At 43.2% G+C, this 23,310-nt stretch overlaps 1 protein-coding gene across 1 annotated transcript in view; it reads left to right on the forward strand.

Annotated features, from left to right (window-relative positions):
* Positions 1 to 23,310, forward strand: part of ARFGEF3 (ARFGEF family member 3) — a 169,745-nt gene that overhangs the window by 4,040 nt on the left and 142,395 nt on the right. The window contains exon 2 of the mRNA XM_052645866.1: positions 2,893 to 2,944. Within this exon, the coding sequence (XP_052501826.1) occupies positions 2,893 to 2,944 (52 nt within the window). The remainder of the gene's footprint in view (positions 1 to 2,892; positions 2,945 to 23,310) is intronic.

The raw sequence follows: 23,310 nt of genomic DNA on the forward strand, positions 1-23,310 counted from the left end.
TGGAGAAGAGAAAGAAAATCAGAAGTTGGAACAGCAAGTTAGGGAAGAAGGCTGGTCTGTGTAACCTCATCCTTTGGTCTTTCCACTCGCTCTTCCTTACAGCCTCAGTGTGTGCTACCTTCACAGCCAAACTGCTTAAAAAGGGGATGTAGTGCTCGTGTCCATGTCCTCCCTTCCTGCTCACTCTTCAGCTCACTCCAGTATTTCTCCTCTGTCCTTCCACCTATTGAAGAATAAGGTACTCAGACCTCAGAGAGTAGCAGACCGCTCTCACATCCCTCTTATAGGTCCTCTTGGCCACTCTGGGCATCTACTTGACTTTGGCCTCGTGCCCACACCCTGCGGGTTTTGAGCCTGCCTCTTGAATTTTTCTGTCTCCTTTGCAGTTTCAGCTCCCATAGTGGCTGTATGCTTAGTCGTGTCCAACTCTTTGTGACCCCATGGAGTGTAGCCTGCCAGGCTCCTCTATCCGTGGAACTTCTCAGGCAAGAATACTGGAGTGGGTTGCCATTTCCTTCTCCAGAGGATCTTCCCAACCCAGGGACTGAACCCACATCTCCTGTGGCTTCTGCATTGGCAGGCAGATTCTTTATCAGTGAACCACCATCATTTCCTCCCCAGCCTAAAAGTGTGTGTTTCACCAAAATTAGCCATGAACCCTCTTCTCTGACCCCCAGCCCACCTGGAGTTGAACACTTTCAGAGCCGCAACTTCAGTTCTGTTTCTGAGAATGCGATACCCACGTTTAGATCCCTGGGCTTCCCCTTCCTCTGACACCAGCCCACTTCTTCCTCCAATGCAACTTCCTACCTGCTTCTCTTCTGGAATGGGGAGGGCTCATTATGGCTGCTCTGTGACTTTCTCTCTGCCCTTTCCTCTCACTCTTTGTTAGCACTTGCAGGGTTGGGCACTGTTGCACAGCTTGAGTTAAATATAAACTCCCCTGTCTGATGAGGAAAACTGTAGTGGTTTGGTTGTTCGCTGTCAGACCCTCTTCTTGGGAAGCAGCATCAAGTTATCCTGGATATTGGCCGTGCCCACCTGCCTGGCCTGTGAGCTGCTCCCTGTACCTGCATCTCAGGGCTTTGTTTTATGATCCTGTCTCATCTCAAGAACTGACCTCAGTCCTTCTACTTCCTCCCTTGCCTTGTGGCCCCTGCACCACTGACTCGTCCAAGCATCATTCTGTTTTGCTCTCTTCCTCAAACCTGCTGCTGTGCCCCATGGACCACAGCAGTCCCAGATCCTATCATCATGGTTTCTATTCTTACTCTGGAGTTGCAGGGATACATTTGGTGCCCACTGTTCCCTCTGATCTCTTAGCCATGTGGGAAGAGACGTTTCTCCTTCCCCAGTAAAAGTAATTTAGACTGACAGGGCTTGTTGACTCTAAAACAGTGAAGAGAGGAGGCAAGAGTTTGAACAGAAAAAGTGGAGACAAGTTGGAGCGTGTGATGTTGTGATTTATGATAAGAAATATATATTTGGTCTTGGTCCCTGTTTTGGCTCAGAGCTTCTAAAATCCTTGGCATTTCCCAAAAGGAAGAGAGCTAAAAATGTCATCCTTTATGTTAGTGAAGTAATTTTGGACCACATCTAAGGATGGGGGCTGGTTGCCAAAACCATCCTCTCCAGTCCTACTCCCCCTGACCTCCACGGAGAGGAGAGGAGCTGAAGATCAAACATCAGTGGCTGATCAGTTGTACCTGTGTAATGAAGCCTCCATAACACCTAAAGGGATGGAGTTTGGAGAGCTTCCTGGTTGACACCCAGAAAGCATGGAATCTCTCTGCCCTTTCCCCATACCTTGCCATGTGTATCTCTTCCACTGGGCTATTCCTGGATTATATCCTTCTGTAACATACCAGTAATCTAGTAAGTAAAAGTTCCTGTGAGTTCTGTGAGTCATTCTAGCAAGTTAATTAAACCCAAGGAGGGGGTTTTTGGAAACATTAATTTATAGCCAGTCAGTCAGAAACACAGGTGACAACCAGGACTTGAGATTGGCATCTGAAGGTGGGGAGGTGGCAGGGTGGGAAGGTGGCAGGGGGAGTGGGTGTTACAGGCTTGCAGGACTGAGCCCAGCCTGTGGGGTCTTGCGTTCTTTCCAGGTAGATAGTGTCAGAGTTAAGTTAAATTGTATGACACTCAGCTGGTGTCAGAGAATTGCTTGTTGAGGGAACCATCTCCCCTACCACCCCCCAATCTTACAAATACACATTGGAATTGGGTGCAGGATTGTTAAATCTATTGAAATAGAACAGTTTTTATTTTGAAAGAGAATAGTGAATGTTTCATTATCACTATAATTGGAGGCTTCAAGAGTGTGAATATCCATAGTAATAGTAAAGTGTTGAGCATCCAGGTGAGGTTAATGAGATCTGGGTGTGAGCCTTCCAATCAGATTTCTTCAATACTGTGTGATTTTTGAAAAGTTTCACCTGCTGTGTCATAAATGTGAGACGAGCTGTTACATAAAGTGCTTTGTGAACATGAAAGTCTCTCAAGTATAAGTTATTATTTAAAGGTATTAAAACAGTATTTTCAAGGAAATAGCTCTCCTTTCTCTATTGTTATTGAAAGAATATAGCATTTTTAGTCGGTTGTAAATAGATTACATTGGCATTCTGTTTCAGGTTAGGAATTGGTTCTGTCTCTAAGGGAAATGCGTCCTAATTTTTAAGCTCTGAGAGGAAGTCTTTTGAGCTAGAAAAGGCAAAGGATTTTTAAGTGTGGAGATTTGCGTGCAGATAGTTGAGAACTGACGAATTTATAATTATGGGAATTTCCGGCGGGAGGGGATGGGGAAGAAACTAACAGTGAGATTTATGCACAGTTTACATTCCTAGTCCTCACATATTTATTTTTAACTTTGTAATTTTCCTTTTGCAGAAACCCTTGATGGTGTGGATACCATTGTCAAGATCCCTCCACACTTGCTGAGGTAAGGAGACTGGAGCTGTAGAATATAGTAGAAGTAAAAATGGCCCACCATGTTTTCTTGAAGACCCCAGATAACCTCTTTGGCTTATAGCATTTTAGTTGCTGACTGTTGACCTTTCTGCATCTGTGAACTGGGGTGTTTCATGAGTGTCTTAGTGTCAGTGAAATCTGTATTCCAAAGGAACCAGCTGTGGAAGTCTTGGATGAAAGGATGAAATTGGTCAAGGAGAGAAATGACCAATACCTAAGTGAGACTGTGGACTGTGGATGTGGAGACTGTGGATTAGTCTCCCGCCATGAGTTAGGAAATGGCGCCCACTTTGGGCTTCTCCAGTGACTCAGCTGGTAAAGAATCCACCTGCCTTATAGGAGGCCTGGGTTTCATCCCTGGGTTGGGAAGATCCACTGGAGAAGGGAACGGCTACTAACTCCAGGATTCTGGCCTGGAGAATTTTGTGGACTGTATAGTCCATGGGGTCACAAAGAATCAGACACAATGGAGTGACTTTCACTTTGGGGGGAAGCAGTCCTGCACCGCATAGGGTGGATTTAAGCTCTCACTGGCCCCTTGGGTGGACATCATCTCACAAACTCTGTGGCCACCTGCAGCAGCCCTGAGACAGTGAATCTATTTCCCCAGTTCCTCAACTCTCCCCACTCCCCCTACCGCCATCACTGTGAGAGAAATACATGCCTTTTGTGGAAATTTGGAAAGAGCATACGAAAGTTGCCCATAATTACACCAACCTAGAATAACCACTGAAAACAATTTTAACAGATTCTCTTAACAGACTTTCCCCCAACACACATACATATTTTTACAAATTAATATGAGGCTTTATTTACAGGTTTGTTTCCTGCTTGTTTTTTTTGGTCAGCACTATAGAAGAACGTTTTCTAATGCCAATATCTGTTCTTGAAATATTGCATATTCTTTTATTATATGGCTGTTGCAACATAAGTTATTTAGTAATTTTCTTATTAAACATTTGGATTATTTCTAGATTTTTCCTTGCAATTATTAAAAACTAAGTTTTTTTAGTATACTTTCTGTATTGTCAGGACACTTATGATTTATTACGTATTTTCTCTCTTTTCAAGTAGATTGAAAAAAGAATTATGCTTCTGTCTATTTAGAAAATGTATTACTTCTACTGTAGTGCCTGCTACAGGCTGATACATTCGTGTGTTAGTCAATTCATGTATAAGGGAATTCATGCGTTGATCAAACCAAGTGTACTTTTCTTCTAAACAGATAGAATGTCTGGCACCAACATTCTTAGCCAGAGGAGCGGTATTCCAGCTGGGGTATGCATGCGCACAAAGGAATGTAAAAAATCTCCAGGAGATAGAAAGGCATAGATGGTTGAAGGGAGATGATTTCCTGGTTCCCAGTTTCTATAGTTAACCTGTCTTAAACTTATTTGCTTCAGAATTGATTTTGCTGTGTCTCTTTTGCCATTTCACCTCTTACAGTCACCCTTCTCCCTCTTGACAAAGCATAGCAGAGCTGTCTCCCACCCTATCCTGACTCTGACCCTTGTGTGTTGTCCTGGGATGCAAAACCCTCTTCCCACCTATAGAGAACTATGAAAATATTAATGTCTGTGTTGGTAAAGGGGATGAATATAATGACCAAGGCACACATCTTTTTGCAGGTTAGTTTTCATTTCTTGGCTTTCAGTGAAATTGGAAGAGGACCTAATCTCATTATAACAAAGAAAAAAGATTTTTTTGATGATGAATCTCCTTCATTCCTTTCTTACTTATATAAGCAAGGTTTCTTAGTGCTTGCATCTTTAAAAGTGGGAAAAAAGGTATGGAATTTATATTATTATTATAATAATTCAGTTTCATCATATAACAGTAGAGAGTGTTCATTGATCAGTATATGAACTAGTTGAGAAGAAAGAGACAAATCCTGTACATTTCTTTAGAGATACATTTCCAATAAATTTTTAACTTCCATGTTAACTATATTAACATTCTTATAAGTAATTATTAATGTTGTTTGGATCAGTTGTGTGCATTAGTAATGATAGCTCAAAGAAGAAAATGGAACACTTTTAAGTCTTACAGCCAGAGGAAATTTTTAAGAATCACTTTATATACATTTTTGTTGCAGGGAAATATAATAGGAAAATTCATAAAATCAAGTGTTAAACATATTAGATTGAGAGATAATTTTGTGTGGGGAGTAAAATGGAAATACAAGTTCAAGGAGATAACAGTGCAGCCTTTTTGCAAAGAGGAGTTTGTTCATGTATTTTTTGATGGGTGAAGATTTGCAAATTGGTGTGGTATTTGGATTTTATTGGATACCTTTAAGTGAGTGATATGTTTTAATTAAAATTGTACTGATTCCAATATGCCAGAATTACAGCCTTTGCAATGAATTAAAATGATGGTTGAGAAATTTAAATGTCAACTTAAAATGTGTGAAAAATAGTATTTAAAATTTGCAAAAATGTTTGATGACACTGCTGTAAAGGTTGTTTCTCTATCCAAGGGGTTGTTGAAGCTATGGTGCAACTTTCTATGGTTGTGGATCTGTGATAAAAGGTTTGCCTTGGGTGTTAGAAGGAAGAAAGTGACAATGATACCAGAAGAGGCTCCTGGTACAGTGGGCATCAAAAGACTACTGGCATTTTCTATCTCTTGGTGGATGTGGAACCAAATGAGCTGGGGAAAATACATTAATAATGGGCTGTGTTTGGTACCCTGCTTAGCCACTGAGTATTACACTTGTCCGTGATATTGAGCCCAGGGCCAGCTGGCCATCTTGTACGACCACAGGTTGTTGCTTAGTCGCTAAGTCATTTCTGACTTTGCAACCCCATGGACGGCAGCACACCAGGCTTCCCTGTCCTTCACTATCCCCCAGGGTTTGCTCAGATTCATGTCCATTGAGTCAGTGATGCCATCCAACCATCTCATCCTCTGCCATCCCCTTCTTCTCTTGCCCTCAATCTTTCCCAGCATCAGGGTCTTTTCCAGTGAGTCACGTCTTCACAACAAGTAGCCAAAGTATTGGAGCTTCAGTTTCAGCATCAGTCCTTCCAATGAATATTCAGGGTTGACTTCCAAAAAGAAAAAAAAATCAACAGGCATATCCACAACTGAGTGTTGTTTCCAGCTTTGGCCCAGCTTCTTTATTCTTTCTGGAACTGTTTCTCCACTGTTCCCAAGCAGCATATTGAACACTTACTGACCTGGGGGACTCATCCTCCAATGTCATATTTTTTGCCTTTTCATACTGTTCATGGGGTTCTCAAAGCAAGAATACTGGAGTGGTTAGCCATTCACTTCTCCAGTGGACCATGTTTTGTCAGAACCCTCCACTGTGACCTATCTGCCTTGTGTGGCCCTGAAAAGCATGACTTATAACTTTACAAGGTTGTGACCCATATGATCATTTTGGTTAGGTTTCTGTGATTGTTCTTTTCTTTCTGGAGTCTGTGGGATTGTAGTTCATGCTTCTTCTGTCTGCCCTCTGATGAATGAGGATACGACTGTAAGAGGCAGTCACAAAATTGATGGGAAGGATGCCAGATGAGGAACCACAGATGAATACATATATATGTGTGTGTGTGTTTACCTGTCTTCACCAATATTAGAATATAACTCAGAGTGTTTGTCTGAATGATAAGAGAGCTGTTGATATCATCCTGTATACAGAGGAATGTGTGTTTTTGCATTCCAGATGTGCAGCAAAGTCAAGCATCCTTGTACAGAGAACTGAGCTGTATGAATGAGACACAGTGGATGTAAGCGTTACTCTCAGAGGTTTTATATTCTCCAAGAGGAGACTGAAAACAAATGTACCTGGGGAAAAAACACTTATGAGGCAGCAAGTATAAATTGACTATGGAATTTTATGCCTATCAGAAGGTTTCAGTTTGACTATGACTTGCAGTAGTTGGGAGCCTTTCAAAGCCTGTTTTAGCCTATGTGAATAAGCCATAATCAAACAAAAATGAGCTATTGAATTAAAGAATCTGCTTGACTATTTGATATCAGGGAAACAAACACCGTAATGGACTTTCCCCCTCTATGGTAAATCAGTTTTCCTTTAATCCTTTGATTCTTCTTCCAGGCATTTTTAAACCCACAGTGCGCTTACTCTGTCCAGTACTGTGTTTAACTTGTTTGAGCACAATAAACTAAAAAAACTTTTATAATTTAGGTGCTGTAATTGTCTGCTTATAAGTAAGAATTTGGATTTGTTATTTTTCTTCAGTTTTACTTCTATTTTAATGATTTTTTTCTTCAGTTATATTTAGTATATAAGAAAGAAACCAGATTCATTAACTATTTCTTGGCATTCTTCTGATTTTGTATTCAGATTCAGTTCCCATTTCTGTTATGAAATCACCTAGAAATGATTATTTGCAAAAATGTCTCATTGTTTCAGGTTTTGAAGCGAGCCATCAGGACTAAATTAAATATCAAATGCTTTTGCGGTGCTGTTTTTCTTATTTTTTCTTTTGCCATTGACTGTCTTTCAAGTTAAACATGTTAGCATTCTGGTAGATAATTACTAATACTGTTCTGTACATTAGTAATGGTAGTTCAAACCAGAAGAAAATTGATGCCTTGAAAGAACTAAGGTTGTATTATCTTTAAAAAAATTTTTTTTTCTCTTACTGTTGATTGCTCTGAGGACTTCTTGTGCAAATGGAAGTCCACAAGTCACGTGAATGATTTTAGTGACTCTGGTGACTGGATATGGTCATGCCCAGGGCACTGTATAGGAGAAACCTATGAAAAAAGGTTTTAGATGGAATGGAGTGGTCAGAGGCATTGCTTATTTCTGCCCCAGGCTTGTTCACTGAACAAATGCCCAGTCTTATTGTTGATACAGTGAGCAGCCTTAGCAACCGGGGTGGGGATTCACTTAGAGTACTCAGTGAAGTTCAGTGTCAGGGATGGGGGAAGGGCCAGGGAATTCGCCCTGTAGCGTATTTCCTGAATTTGTCAGTAGACAGTCACGTGAACATCTTTCCGCCTTCCTACCCATAGTCTTGGTTTTTGATCTTGGGGGTGAGATTTAAGCATCCTTATCTTCCTCCTTGAGGACCCTGAACCCTCACTCGTTTTTAAGATTTTTTTTTTGGCTGCCCATGTTTTTTGTTGTGGCTTGAGGTTGAATAGTTGTGGTGAGTGGGCTGTAGAGAAAGTGGGCTCAGTAGTCATGTGTGGGCTTAGTTGCCCAACCAGGGGTTCAACCCACATCCCCTGCATTGGAAATTGGATTCTTAACCACCATCAAGTCCCTCTTTTCTCTCTGCTTAAACTCAGGTCTTACATGTCTTTTCAGGGTTGAATAAAACCTGTGAATCGGTGGGCAGTGGTGGTGTGCCCATGCTCAAGGAAGAGGCCTTCCTCAGGCTGGGGTTATCTTTTCCTCGGCCTTGTTTACCTGGCAAAAGGCAGCTTAGGATGTTCCCTCCAAGCTGACAGACTTGATAAAATATCTCTGCCCAAGTTAAGTTACGTCCAACAGTTACTGACTCCATCATTGTTAGCTGCTGGTTTTTCAGCCAAGTAAGAAATGAGACTTGGAAGCTACTGATCAAGAACTATTAATAGTTAACAATATTAAATGTTTTCTCTTTCCTTTTTTCTACTTTCTCTCACCCTACACCTCTTGCTTTTCCCACCATGGTTTAGGAATCAAGTAATGTAACCAAAGTAACCTGATCAGTTATGGAATTTTCAGGGCTGCTCTGGGTTTTGTTATGAATATTCAGGGCTGGCGTCTGTGTTTTGTGAGGCTATCACCAGCCACCTGGAGGGGTCACAACTTCTGTAATGTTTAACTTGTTGCAAGTTGATACATTGGTCTTTCCCTTTCATGCCTACTGTCTTTGTAATGGCTTGGTTACGATGATACCTAGATCTGTCTGATGTTTTTCTCTCTGAAATATTGAAGAACTTATATTTTTTCTAACCCTATGTGTTAAAAGGAAAAGGGCTTATGTCATTTCTGTGGACCATTCAGTACCCTTGTTATTTGCAGTCACTGGCTCTTCTATATCCTTCTTGACCTGCTGGCAAGTTCCTGAGGAACGTCCCTCCCTTTCCAATGGACTCCTGTAGTGTCCTTCTGCTTCTGAGTGCTGGCTGGAAATGCTCAGTCCCTCTGCTGGCATCTGACCATCAGAGAAACAAGCTCCTCCATGACCAAGACCATGTTTAGTAAGAACCCTAAACATGGTCTTAGTCATATACACATGCAAGAAGGTATAAAACTACAGTTTTACTGAGGGCATTTCCCAGTCTCTGCCCCTCCTCCTCTGGGAGTTATCTCATACACTGAAATAGAGCATACTTGCTACGAGTCCTCTTCCTTTTGCATGCCAGGACCAAGAGAGCAGGTCTCGAGGTCTGTGGTCAGCAATCCAATGCTCCCCTTTATATGGGACACTGAAACACGAGGGACATGTCTTCTGAGCTGCTTTTCTCATTAGAATTGTTCACTGTGTGTCTTATGCGGTATTCCTCACTTCCTCTTACTACTTATCCTTGAAGACTGACCTATGGTTAGTGAAAGTGATCCTTCTTTCCTTTGCGCCTTCACTGTTTCTGTCATGAATTTGTCATGGCGTTTATCAGTCAGGCTGGTAATTGTTTAGGGGATCTGTTTGAGACCCTTTTTTCATGGAGTTCATATACATAAATTTTCATCTTTTTACCTCCTAGTTCAGTGCCCTCTAAATGTTCAGAGGATGAAAATGCCTCTCTAGACCCTGCATTGTGCATCTCAGTGAACCTGTCCTCATCACCGAGGTTCTTGGAAAACGTAGCATTTGGAAGAATCTGTGTCGTAGTATTTGGAAGAATCTGTACTTTAGCAGTAGAATATCAAATATCTCATTGACTAAAAGGATGGGTCCCAAAGAGTTGACCAGAAATCCAACACCCTATCCGTTGACCTCAGCTAGTATAGTCTTAAATCCCTTACTCTCTTCTCAATCAAAGCCCTGGCTAGTCTAATGTCTTTTTTGATTGAAATTGAGAGTTTGTGGTAGTTATTAATATCATGACCTGATTAATGGTCTGTGTCAAAGGACACTGAATATACAAGGGGTTCAGCTCTCATTAGGTTCCCATGAAGAGTCCTTGGCCCACCTGGATGAGGCGCTCTGCCTGCCCTACAACCACCCCCAGTGTGAATTTGACTTGGAGTCAAATTTCTGTTCTAAAGAAATAAAGAGTCTCCACCTCCATCCCTCTCCAGTCCAGGATTTCCCTTTTCTTTGAGCCCAAGTAACTTACGACAGGACTGGTCCAGATGAGATAAAACCATCAAGGGAATCCTCGTGTAATCTCGTTCAAAGGCAGCCATTGGCAGCAAACCTCCTATTGGCATTTCTCAGTGCCTTTGGGGGACAATCCCAGACATCACTGCGGCCATGACCCAGCTGCCATTTTGCTTACCTTCTCCATGATTCTTCAGAGCCAATCTCAGCCTAATTGCTTTTCTCCTGCCAGTTGCAGTTCCCAGAAAGAATATTTAACAGTCCTACTTCCCATTTGTCCTTATATGTGTCCCCCACTCCCTCCCATCCCCACCCTGGCTAAGCCTCTGCCCAGCCCTGTAGAGCAGTGGCCCCCAGCCTTTTCACCACCAGGGGCCAGTTTCATGAAAGACATTTTTTCCATGGATGGGGGAGGGGGGATGGTTTCAGGATGATTCAAGTGCATTACATTTATTGTGCACTTTATTCTATTATTATTGCATCAGCTGTACCTCGAATCATCAGGCATTAGATCCCAGAGGTTGGGGGCCCCTGCTCTAGAGACTTCATTTTGCCTGCCTGGTCCAGACACTTCTTTCAGCCCACATGCTGACAGGTTCCTCCTTGTTTTGATTTAGGGACCTACTGATTTTTCATGGAGGGTGGGAACATGCTCATTAGCATTCATGTTTGGAAAGAACCATCTGTAATAGCTTCCTATTGTTTGTAAAGGTTTAATTGTTTTTCTCTTGCTTTTATCTATTTTAGGGCTTTAGTTCTGTGCTTTGAACCCGGCAGCAACTTCTACAGGTTGTGCAAGTTTTTTGTTTGTTTTTTAATTGAAGAAATAAGTGTCCCCATATCAACTGGGAAGGACTGTGTGTGATTTCAAATGGATCAGTGGGTTTTGGCAGGCAGTTTCAATCTCATCAGTGTTGTTTCTGCCTTTTTGAGGACATGGAGAAGTGTTGGGCTCCCCTTGCTACCTCCCACTGTCAAGAGGCAGAATCAGAGGCTGCCAGTGTAGGATTTCCAGGTCCTGTCTTCAGCTCATGCTAACTGAACGGAGGACCTTAGCTTAAATGCAGGACAGGTGCTTCTGATGAGGCCTCTGTGTTAGTCCAGGTAAATTGCAAGTATCTGTGCTTCTTCTGGATTTGAACTCATCTTGAGGTCTTCTCTTGGTGATTTCTGGTTTTCCTCCATTCTGTGGCTGACTTCTCTTTGCAGAGGCACACACGTTAAGTTTTGACTCCTGATCTTTTGCTGCTTCGGCACCAGAGAGAAAAAGAATAGGATGCTTAAGATACTTTAGTTAGTCTAAGCATTTTCAGTCTTAGCGAAGTCTTTATCCCTCCCAGTCATGAAAGGAAATATGGAGGGAGCCATCAATCTTGCCTTGGGTCAGTGGGAATCATTTAAGTGAAAAAGGACTTGCCATGGAGTTGACCTGAACTGTTCCAGCTCCCTGGGATCCAGCTTCCTCTAAACAGGTGAGCAGAATGACATTTCTGGCCACAAAAACCAGTTGACAGGAAAAAGTGGCATGTGTAATAGCTAATAAGTAGCCTGTAAGTCAGTGCTTGTGAGTGGTGGGGTTGCTGAAATCCATATTAGAAATCAAGGTGCCCCAAAGATCTAGTCTTTTTTTTTCTCCTTTTATTCCTTTTCCCTATTGCTATGGAAACAAAGAGTATTCCCATCATCTTTTAGCATAGTATAAATGACAACACTATTCCTAACTTACAAGCACCTCCTTCTGTGTATATGCCAGCCTATAAAGCCAATTCTAATGATTTTCATGTTCTAACCTCTTTGATAAGGAAGACCTACAATTGACTTTCAATTACAAAGCTTCTTCTTGTTAATAGCCCTGGACCTCAAAGCACTTTAAATGATGTGGTCAGTTAGAGAAGTGCATAACCTACCCAAGCTGGGATGGTAGGGGTTGTTGGGCTTGAGTGATATTTTGGGATGTGAGCAAAACCAGCCATGGCCACTCATCCTTCCATTATAACAGGTGGTTGATGCCTTTATTTTATGGCACTTGGCTCTAAAGGGAAGTGTTAGAAGGAAACATAAAACACGTGTTAACAGTCCAACCATAAATTTTCTTTCTTCAGTTGAATGAAGGTAGGATTTTTGCTGTATGGGTGGTTCTGTGCTTGCTTTTTGTAATTGTGTCTTACAGGCAATTTAGGTCCAAATTTCCTGCTTTAACTTCAGAGTATGCCTTTGAGAAATTGTTTGTATTGATGAGTTAAAAAAACAGATTCCGAGAGATTTGTAGGGACTGGAGCTTGTTGATTCAGTGACGTAAATGACTCGGCGAGGTGTTTGTATCTCTCACTCTCCAAAACCTTTCTCCTGGGAGTGGTGCAAAGACTAGAATCCTGTTTAGTTTCTTTGGATACCTTTATTAAATATTTCCTGTTTGTATTGTAGTGCCTATTTATGTGTCGTTGGACTTAACTCAGTAGGGTTATGTGATTACACAGTGCCCTGATGTATGTTTTTCCAGTCTAATAAATTTCACACAGGAGATCTCCTATTACTGGTTTTATAACTCAGTACTCTGTTAATATGATGCCTCTTGGCATGCTTAATTGCTTGTGATTCACACTTTCACACCTAAATTTGGGATGCTAGAACCTACGTTGACATTTTTCAACCTTTATTATGTGCCAAGGACTCTTAGGTATTAAGCATGCTGGTCTCCATCCTGCCCTTTCCCTTGTGAGACAGGGGAAGTCCTGAGACTTGGAAAGACTCCTTGAACCAGGCTGGGGCAGGGTCAGAGTTGTTAGAGTCAAAGTACACCTTCTTAACACATTACAGAGTATTACCTCTCCCATTATGGACAACACAGAAGTTCACATTTTCTGCTTTGTGATTGATGTGAAATGCTGAGATATATAAAACTAAATTTCATGCCATAAGTTATTTGACGAAGCACCATGATTGAAAAGTACTCTTGGAAAATGGGCTATAGTTAGCTACTGCTCATCCCATGAATGGGACTTTCCAGGTGGTGCTAGTGGTAAAGAACCTGCTTGTCAATGCAGGAGACAGGAGAGAAGTGGGTTCGATCCCTGGGTCGGGACAGTCCCCTGGAGGCAGGCATGGCAACCCACTCCAGTATTCCCGCCTGGAGAATCCCATGGACAGAGGAGCCTGGTGGGCTACAGTCCTTGGGGGTCACAAAGAGTAGGACACACCTGAAGCATGCACACACATCCATGAATACGACTTACTTAATGTAGGAATATCAGTGAGGCCACTTTGTATTGGAAACAATTTTAAGTGCAATTTCCAAGGAGCTGGAGCTGTTAAAGAGGGAGTATCTTGTATGGAGACTGAGGGGTGAGCCATAAATTATTAGAGCTTTTGAGATAAATGTGTAGATGTGACTTTGCCAGGAAATGATCAAAATTGACTTTTCCTCTCTGTAAGGCAAAAAGAGAGTTAAGATGAAAGAGACACTAGTCTGGGATTGATGTGAATACCCACTGGGAAGCCTGGGTAATTATGTGATTAGAAAATGAACCCTCGTGTTTCCAAGTTCTGGCTCACGTGACAGAGGGAAGAGTCTAGCAACTCAGATGCTTTCTTCAGGGATGGTTAAGATGAGCAAGGGTTTCTCTGGTGGCTCAGCAGTTAAGAATCCACCTTTCAATGCAGGAGATGAGGGTTCAGTCCCTGGGTTGGGAAGATCCCCTGGAGGAGGGCATGGCATCCCACTCCAGTGTTCTTGCCTGGAGAATCCCATAGACAGAGGAGACTGATGGGCTACAGTTTATAGGGTCACAGAGATTCAGACATGACTGAAGCAACTTAGCACGTGCACACAAGATGAGCAAGCCTGCAGAATTACCAAGGGAAGGCTTATGGTAGGGCTCATTGTATGGCCTAAACTAAAGGAATATTTCTAGAACAGGTTGTATTCAGAGTGGCTCTAAATACAGGCCCATTTTTAAGTTAATGATATCCAGAGAACTATTGCATTTCAAAGATTTTTAAAATTCTGCCCATTGCTTCCTTTGCTTTGTAAGCCCCGTTTTCTTTTTCTGTATTTACCAGCTGGGAGGAAAGTCCTTCAAAAACAAAAGGGGTTTTGTGTGCTCATTTCAGAAAGGTTGATAGAGAAGCTGAGAAACTGGGCCCAAGGGTCATGGGGGAGCAGGCAGAGGGAGGGGCCTGAGCACAGAGACCGCCCAAGTTGGGCCGTGGAGGGCAGCTGACCCTACTGGACTTTTACTCCATCTCATCTCTTGAAATAAAGCTGGATGTGGACGATAAGGCCAGTAACATGACATTTGCTTAAAAGGAGGAGGAGAGCATTCATGTGTTTCAGAGGTAGTAAAAATACAGCTATAATTAAAGTCAATAGGATATTTGATTAAGAAAGAAAGCGATTGTTAATTTAAGGTGTGTGTGCTGGAGCTGTCAGTACAATGGACGCATTTATAAATATTTGTTCCTGCTGATTGCCTTGCATCTCCGGGTCTTGAATGTCCACATCTCTATTGGCGGCACCAGGAACTCTGATTGGTAATAGGAAGAGAGTTCAAGGGAGGTCTCGGCTCTGGGGAGGAAGCTGTGGGTTAGGGGGGATGGGTACCCTGGGTTTGGAGCCAGGGCCAAGCAAGCAACATTCTATGTGCTGGGAACACAGTGGGAAACAAAACAGAAACTCTCCTGTTAGAGCCCACCGCTTGCCGAAGGGGAAGGAAGCATCATGATACCTTAGGTCCTGGTTCTCCCATGTAGGACCACTGGGCCCCTGAGCTAGTCATTGTGCCTGTCAGCTTGTGTGAATGGAGGAGGACTTGGAAGGATGGGCACTGACGAAAGCGGGTGTCTCTGTTCCCCCCCTGTGATCGTGGACTGAGCTGTAGATACGGAGGAGAGTGATCTGGAGAGACCCTATCACAGGCCACAGGTGCGGACTGGGTTTCCCCAGCAAGAGCTCAGCGTGCCTGCCTCCCGCCCTCCCAGGGAAAAGCCTCTGTTTCACCTCCTCCATCTTTCATATCTCCTCAGCATCCTAGCAGGAGAGCAGCTGCGCCTATGGGGCTTGTCTCAGGACCCTCTGTGTCACTCTCACACACACACACATATTATATATGTATCAACTTTATTGAGATAAAATGTGTGAATTTAAGGTCTGCAATGTGATGATTTAACCGCATGTTGTGAAATGATTACCACAATAAGGTTAGTTAACATATTCATCAGCTCACATCGTTTGTGTGTGCGTGGTGAGAACTCTCCTAGCAATTTTCAGATATGTAATAAATTATTATTAAACAGAGTCACCATTTTGTACATTAGATGACCAGAGCTTATTCATCTTCTAACTGGAATTTTGTACCCTTTGACCTCTTTCACCCATCCCCACACCCCATGTCTGTGGTAACCACCACCCACCACTTTGTTTCTATGTGTTCAATTGTTTTACATTCCATGCATAAGTAAGATCATGCATCTTTTCGTGACTTCTTTCACTTAGGATACTGTCCTCAAGGCTCATTCATACTGTTGTAAATGGCAGGATTTCCATTTATTTTGTAGCTGACTAATTTTTCATTGTGTTTGTATATGTAAATCACGTGATATTGTGATTTATAGAATATATATATATATATACACACACACATAGCTGGCCCTTGAACAACACAAGTTTGAACTGTGAGGCTCCTCTATTTTTTAAAGATTTATTTATTTTTGGATGCACTGGGTCTTCGTTGCTGCGCATGGGCTTTCTCTAGTTGCAGCAATCAGGGGCTCCTCTTCATTCTGTTGCGCAGACTTCTCATTGTGGTGGCCTCTTGTAGCGGAGCACAGGCTCAAGGTGTGCTGGCTCAGTAATTGTGCATGGACTTGGTTGCTTCTCAGCATGTGGGATCTTCCCGGACCAGGGATAGGATTCTTGTCCCCTGCATTGGCAGGCGGACTCTTAACCACTAGACCACCGGGGAAGCTCTGAGGCTCCTCTTATACACAGACTTGTTTCACTTCATGCACGCTATAGTAGCACGTGAGGCTGGTTAAATCCACGGATACAGAACCAAGACTGCAGAAACCGCCTGTAAAGTTATACTTGGATTTTCTGCTGTACAGGTGGTTGCCATCCCTAACCCCTGAAGTGTTCAAGGGCCAATGGTATTTGGTCTTTATTCCATTCTGACACCAGAACGCCTAAAACTCTTGGAATTTCATGACAAAAGTCATACAGGTGATTTTGTTCTGTTAATGAGGTTAATGAGTGCCTTTTGGAAAGCACTTTAGGGAGGGCTGGGTGCCCGTGTGTGTTGGAGGACTCAGCCCCCACTTCCAACCTCTGTGGAGGGGAGAGAGGTTGGAGATTCCATTCAGTAGCCTAGGACCAGTGATTTAATCACTCATGCCTGCATCAGGAAGCTTCCAGAATTCAGAGAGCCTCCTCATGGAGGTTTTGCAGAGAACAGAGCACGTTGGAGAGAGCAGGGAAGCTCCTTCCCACACACCTTGCCCTCTGCGTCTCCTCCATCTGGCTGTTCCTGACTTATCTCCTTATATAATAAACTGGTAATCTAATGAGTAAGATGTTTCTCTGAGTTCTCAGCGTTGCCCTAGCAAATTAATCCAACCTAAAGAGGGTGTGCTTAGAATTGTGCCAGGTCCAGTAGAGGCACAAGTGACAACCTAGACTGGTGATTGGCATCTGAAGCTGGTGTAGAGGAGTGAGTCTTGCGGGGCTTGACTGTGGAATTTGATGCTGTCTCTGGGTAGACAGTGTTTGGAGTTGAACTGTAGGACACCTCACTGATGTCAGAGAGTTGCTTGGTGCTGGTGGGGACTCTCCCATAGGAATTGGGTGCAGAGCCCCGCTAATCACATTTTCTTTATTCTGCTGAAAATTCTGCCTCTGTGCACCGATGCTGAGTCAAATCTGGGAGACAGAGTTTGGGGTGAAGTGTTGACAGAGAAGAATAGTTTTATGGCTTTGCCAGGCAAAGGGAGAGACAATGGGCTCATGCCCCTCAAAAACTGTACATCCCAACCTGGGAGGATTTGGTGAGGAGTTGTATAGCGATGGTTTGAGGGTGGGGTTGCTGCTAATGCCAGTGTATCTGCAGGGTCTGCACTCCTTTAATCAGGACTCAAATGGTCTGCTCCTAAGCAGCTTCTCTGGTTCCTCTGATCTGGCCTTTGGTGGTCTCTCAGTAAGCTTCTCTGGTTCCTTTACACTGGCTTCAGGTGGTCTTCTCTGGCAAGAACGCTACCCCCTTTCATTTGTTGACTCTTAGTTCTGTGGATAGCGCAAACATAGTGTTAGCTGTATCCCTTGAGGGGAACCAGGACCCTGGCCCAAGGCTGCGTTATTGTATCTTGACTATAGCTCCCCTGTCTCTGCCTTCCTTCCCTTCCCAGATTAGCAACTGTTTGAGTCTGCCCTTTGGAACTCCTGGAAGGTGGCAGAGGTTGGAGTCTGTTCCCTACAAACAAGAAATGAGGGACAGGGAGGCTTCCGTGCTTAGGAGCCCCACAGGGTCCTGCTTGGTTTCAGTTGGTTTGTTACTTCAGTGTAGCAGTTCTCAGACATTTTGGTCTCAAGACCTTTGACACTTTTAAAACTGAGGATCCCAGAGAACTTAAGATCTTTTGGACTGTATTTACCACATTAAATGTGAAGTGTTACTCAGTCATGTATTTACGATATTAGGCATTAAAATAGAAATTTTAAAATATTTAATTCATTAAAAATAAGCCCATTGCATGTCCCCTGTAAAGACTTTTTTTTCCCTTAATGAAAAGTAGTTGTTTAGTCGCTAAATCATGTCCGACTCTTTTGTGACCCCATGGACTGTAGCCCACCAGTTTCCTCTGTTCATGGGATTTTCCAGGCAAGAATGCTGGAGTGGGTTGCCATTTCCTACTCCAGAGGATCTTCCCAACCCAGGTATCCAACCCGAGTCCTGTGTCTCCTGCATTTACCCCTGAGCCACCAGGGAAGGCCTTCATGAAAAATAACTGCTTTCAAAACAAATGTAGGAAAGCTTTGCATTTTTGCCCGTCTCTTTACTGTCTGGTTTAATAGAAAATAGCTGGATTCTCAGCTCTGCTTCTCCATTCAATCTGTTACAGTCTGTTGCTTTGGTTGAAGTAGATGAAGCAAATCCAGCCTATACAGATAAGTGGCTTAAAACAGGGAAATTTTAATCACTTTTTTAAATAATTGTGCATTATTCTTTTTTGATAAACTCTACTCTATACTCCTAAGAGATTGAGAGTGAAAGTTTTGACCTTATGGACCTTTGACAAGGTCTCAGGAGTCTAGGCTATATTTTGAGAACCATTTCTCTGCACGTCAGAAGCCAGAATCTTAAATCATTGATTCTCTGGAATCAACCAATTCTTCCTCTTTTCTGAGAACAGGAGTTGCCCTCAACGCTGCCTTCTCAGGGCCTTGTCTTGGCCCGCAAAGCTTTAGGCCTGCGCAGCAACATGCGGCTAAGCTTTGGCGGGAGGTGGCTGTTTGTTCTTCTGCTTCACAGGCCTGTGAAATTGTGACTGGGAATTTTTAGAACCACTCAGTTCAGTTCAGTTGCTCAGTCATGTCCGACTCTTTGCGATCCCATGAATTGCAGCACGCCAGGCCTCCCTGTCCATCACCATCTCCCAGAGTTCACTGAAACTCACATCCATCGAGTCGGTGGTACCATCCAGCCATCTCATCCTCTGTTGTCCCCTTTTCCTCCTGCCCCCAATCCCTCCCAGCATCAGTCTTTTCCAATGAGTCAACTCTTTGCATGAGGTGGCCAAAGTACTGGAGTTTCAGCTTTGGCATCATTCCTTCCAAAGAACACCCAGGGCTGATCTCCTTTAGAATGGACTGGTTGGATCTCCTTGCAGTCCAAGGAACTCTCAAGAGTCTTCTCCAACACCACAATTCAAAAGCATCAATTCTTCGGCGCTCAGCTTTCTTCACAGTCCAACTCTCACATCCATACATGACCACTGCAAAAACAATAGCCTTGACTAAATGGACCTTTGTTGGCAAAGTAATGTCTCTGCTTTTCAATATGCTATCTAGGTTGGTCATAACTTTTCTTCCAAGGAGCAAGTGTCTTTTAATTTCATGGCCGCAGTCACCATCTGCAGTGATTTTGGAGCCCAAAAATATAAAGTCTGACACTATTTCCACTGTTTCCCCATCTATTCCCCGTGAAGTGATGGGGCCAGATGCCATGATCTTCATTTTCTGAATGTTGAGCTTTAAGCCAGCTTTTTCACTCTCCTCTTTCACTTTCATCAAGAGGCTTTTTAGTTCCTCTTCACTTTCTGCCATAAGGGTGATGTCATCTGCATATCTGAGGTTCTTGATATTTCTCCCAGCAATCTTGATTCCAGCTTGTGCTTCTTCCAGCCCAGCGTTTCTCATGATGTACTCTGAATATAAGTTAAATAAGCAGGATGACAATATACAGCCTTGGCGTACTCCTTTTCCTATTTGAAACCAGTCTGTTGTTCCATGTCCAGTTCTAACTGTTGCTTCCTGACCTGCATACAGGTTTCTCAAGAGGCAGGTCAGGTTGTCTGGTATTCCGATCTCCTGAAGAATTTTCCACAGTTTATTGTGATCCACCCAATCAAAAGCTTGGCATAGTCAATAAAGCAGAAAGAGATGTTTTTCTGGAACTCTCTTGCTTTTTCCACGATCCAGCAGATGTTGGCAATTTGATCTCTGGTTCCTCTGCCTTTTCTAAAACCAGCTTGAACATCTGGAATTTACGGTTCACGTATTGCTGAAGCCTGGCTTGGAGAATTTTGAGCATTACTTTACTAGCATGTGAGATGAGTGCAATTGTGCAGTAGTTTGAGCATTCTTTGGCATTGCCTTTCTTTGGGATTGGAATGAAAACTGACCTTTTCCAGTCCTGTGGCCACTGCTGAGTTTTCCAAATTTGCTGGCATATTGAGTGTAGCACTTTCACAGCATCATCTTCCAGGATTTGAAATAGCTCAACTGGAATGCCATCACCTCCACTAGCTTTGTTCGTAGTGATGCTTTCTAAGGCCCATTTGACTTCACATTCCACTAGCCATGGAAATTGCCCCATCATAATCCTGTGAACAGTGTCCTCCTTACTGGCATCTTCTAAAGTTTCCATAAGGTATCAAATAAGACAGTATTTTGCAGAATGGACAACAAATCATGAGTGAACCTTCCCTTTGATAAAATAGGCTGACGGTGTTTTGGTAGCATGATTGAGGGTTGTTTTATTTCCGGTGCTGAGTTTCAAAGTGTGATTGTTTGATTGGAGAACAAAGCTCTGGGAACAAAGAAGCAGATAAGAATCTGGATTTAAGTAAGTGTTATTTCCAATTTCCAAGAATACAAAGAGGCCTAATTGATCTATGGGAATTATAAACAAAGCCTGAATTGGCAAGATCTGGAAAATTTCACTGTGGCCCTTACAAATATTCTTTAAAAGAAATTCTGGCATTTGGAATAGGGAACCAGAGCTATTATTTTTCTGTGGAACAGAAATCTTTGTTTGCCTAATCATCCCCTACCCCCAACAGGTCTGATTGGGTATCAGAACCTGCCTTTTTTAACTTTTTTAAGAAAGATTTCTTTCTGGCTGTGCTGGATCTTCGTTTCTGTGCTTGGGCTTTCTCTAGTTGCGGGGAGCCAGGGCTACTCTTTCCTTATGGTGCTCGGGCTTCTCATTGCCATGCTTCTCTAGGCAAGTGGGCTCAGTGCTTTTGGTGCACAGGGTCAGCCACCTCACTGCTTGTGGGATCTTCCAGACCAGGGATTGAACCCGTGTCCCCTGCATCGGGAGGCGGACTCTCATCCACTGTGTTGTGCTGTGCTGTGCTGTGCTCCGTCACTTCAGTCGTATCCGACTCTTTGAGACGCATGGACTGTAGCCCTCCAGGCTCCTCTGTCCATGGAATTGTCCAGGCAAGAATACAGGAGTGGGTTGCCATGCCCTCCTCCAAGGAATCTTCCCAACTCAAGGATGGAACCCGTGTCTCCTGCATTGCAGGCAAATTCTTTACCACTGAAACACTGAGGAAGTCCCCTCATCCACTATACCACCAGAGAAATCCCAGGAACTTGCCCTTATCATCAAGAGCAGGTTGATAATAAGTAGCCCCAAGCCCTGTGCTTCAGAGGAGGCTGCCCCCTTGCAGCCTGGACCAGCTTGTCTGGCTATGGGCTTGCCCTGTACCCCATGTATCAAAATGGAGTATGAGAGACGCTCTCTCAGTCCTATGAAGGTTGAAGTTGTCGTCCTCTGAAACTTGTCACATTTGTGTGTTGCTTGTAGCAACGACAGCTGCTTTGCCTCTACGAGGGGAGCCAGCCAGGGGATAAGGCTGACACATCGAGGGTGGATTAGCAGGAAGATGGAAAGAACCTGGGTTCGTGGTTGTGCCATAAGAGCGTGGACTTACCTCATCCTGGAGCCAGCCTGCCTCCTTGTTTAAGCCTCTTAGGGAAGTTGGAGCTCCTGTCACTTACACCTGAAAGCACCCTCCCCAGTATACTCTCCTAGAGGAATCCCCCTGACCCTTAGGGACCCGAGGGTAGGAGGATTGCCCAGTGAACACGGCAGTCGTTAACAAACCTGAAGATCTATTAGTGGGATCTTTCCCCTCTTTTCTGGCTATCGTTTGGCCGTTTTGTTGTCCTTTTTATTTCTTCTGAAGGTCAAGTTGAAATCTAAATTGGGTGTTTGGTAACTGGTGGAATAGGAGAGCTGAAACAACTGTGGCATTTAAAGATGTGGGCGCTGGGAGATGGGGCCAAGCTTCTCTCCTACAGCTTGGGTACATAGGTAGATATCATAGCCTTGTCCCACCAGCAGAAATAACTGATTTACTTGTATGTTCCACAAGCTAGACCCTAATTGCCACTGTCTTTATACTCAGGGGCCCTGGTATATGTATAATGTGCCTGCCCCCACAATACTGAAGGCTACCAATTTTGGAGCCTTAATCTATGCTGAGAATTGTACTAGTGATGTTATGCATTGTCTTTATTAAATTTAATAATACAATAAGTTCTAATATAACCTATATTTTAATGATAAAACAGATTGGAGTGATAAAAAATCATTTACTTGAAGTTACATAGCTAGTATGGGCTTCCCCAGTGGCTCAGTTGGTAGAGAACATACCTGCAATGCAGGAGACCTGGGTTTGATCCCTGGGTTGGGAAGGTCCCCTGGGGAAGGGAATGGCAACCCGCTTCAGTATTCTTCCCTGGAGAATCCCATGGACAGAGGAACCTGGTGGGCTACAGTCCATGGGGTCACAAAGAGTTGGATACAACTGTGCAACTTTCACACACACATAGCTAATATACAGTAGTGGTTCAAATACAGATCTGACTTGAAAATTGTTCTTCTTATACTAGTTAAGTATATTCTATGTCTTTGCATATTTGCCGAATACCTGTCATTTAGATGTGTTAGGATAGGAATGAATGCCCCTATCTATTCCTTCATTTCCCCTTTCACCTTTGGTCAACGTGTCGAGGCAGAGGCACGTATGAGATTACTTAAATATTGGCTGTTCTCTAGGAATAAGTTTTATCAGAGTGTATGGGTTATAAATGCATTCAGTGGTAAATAATAGAAAGCCTAACAGTGATTTAAATGAGATGGGGCTTATTTTCCTCTTATAATACCCAGTCTGGAGGTAGGCCTTTGGCACTGGTATATCCAGGATTCTGTTGGCCTTTCATTATAGGTTGGCTCTTCGCACCACAAAAAGGCTGTTGCAGTTCCAGTCATCACATGTTCATCGAAAACAGAAGGCAAAAAGACTGAAAGCAGAAGGGCAATGCCGGCTAAACAGGGCTAGTCCTTTATATCAGGAAAGTAAAAGGTTTTTCAGAGCCATAGGAGAAGCTGAAAAAGTAGGAAACAGGATTCTTGGGAAAGGCTTAGACTAATCTTAATCTACCATTTGGGGCTGATCACACTATCAGCCACTATCAGGGGTAGAATTGATGCTTTTGAACTGTGTTGGAGAAGACTCTTGAGAGTCCTGTGGACTACATGGAGATCAAACCAGTCAATCCTAAAGAAAATCAGTCCTGAGTATTCATTGGAAGGAC

Source organism: Budorcas taxicolor, chromosome 9, assembly GCF_023091745.1.
Source record: "Budorcas taxicolor isolate Tak-1 chromosome 9, Takin1.1, whole genome shotgun sequence".
Lineage (NCBI taxonomy): Eukaryota > Metazoa > Chordata > Mammalia > Artiodactyla > Bovidae > Budorcas > Budorcas taxicolor.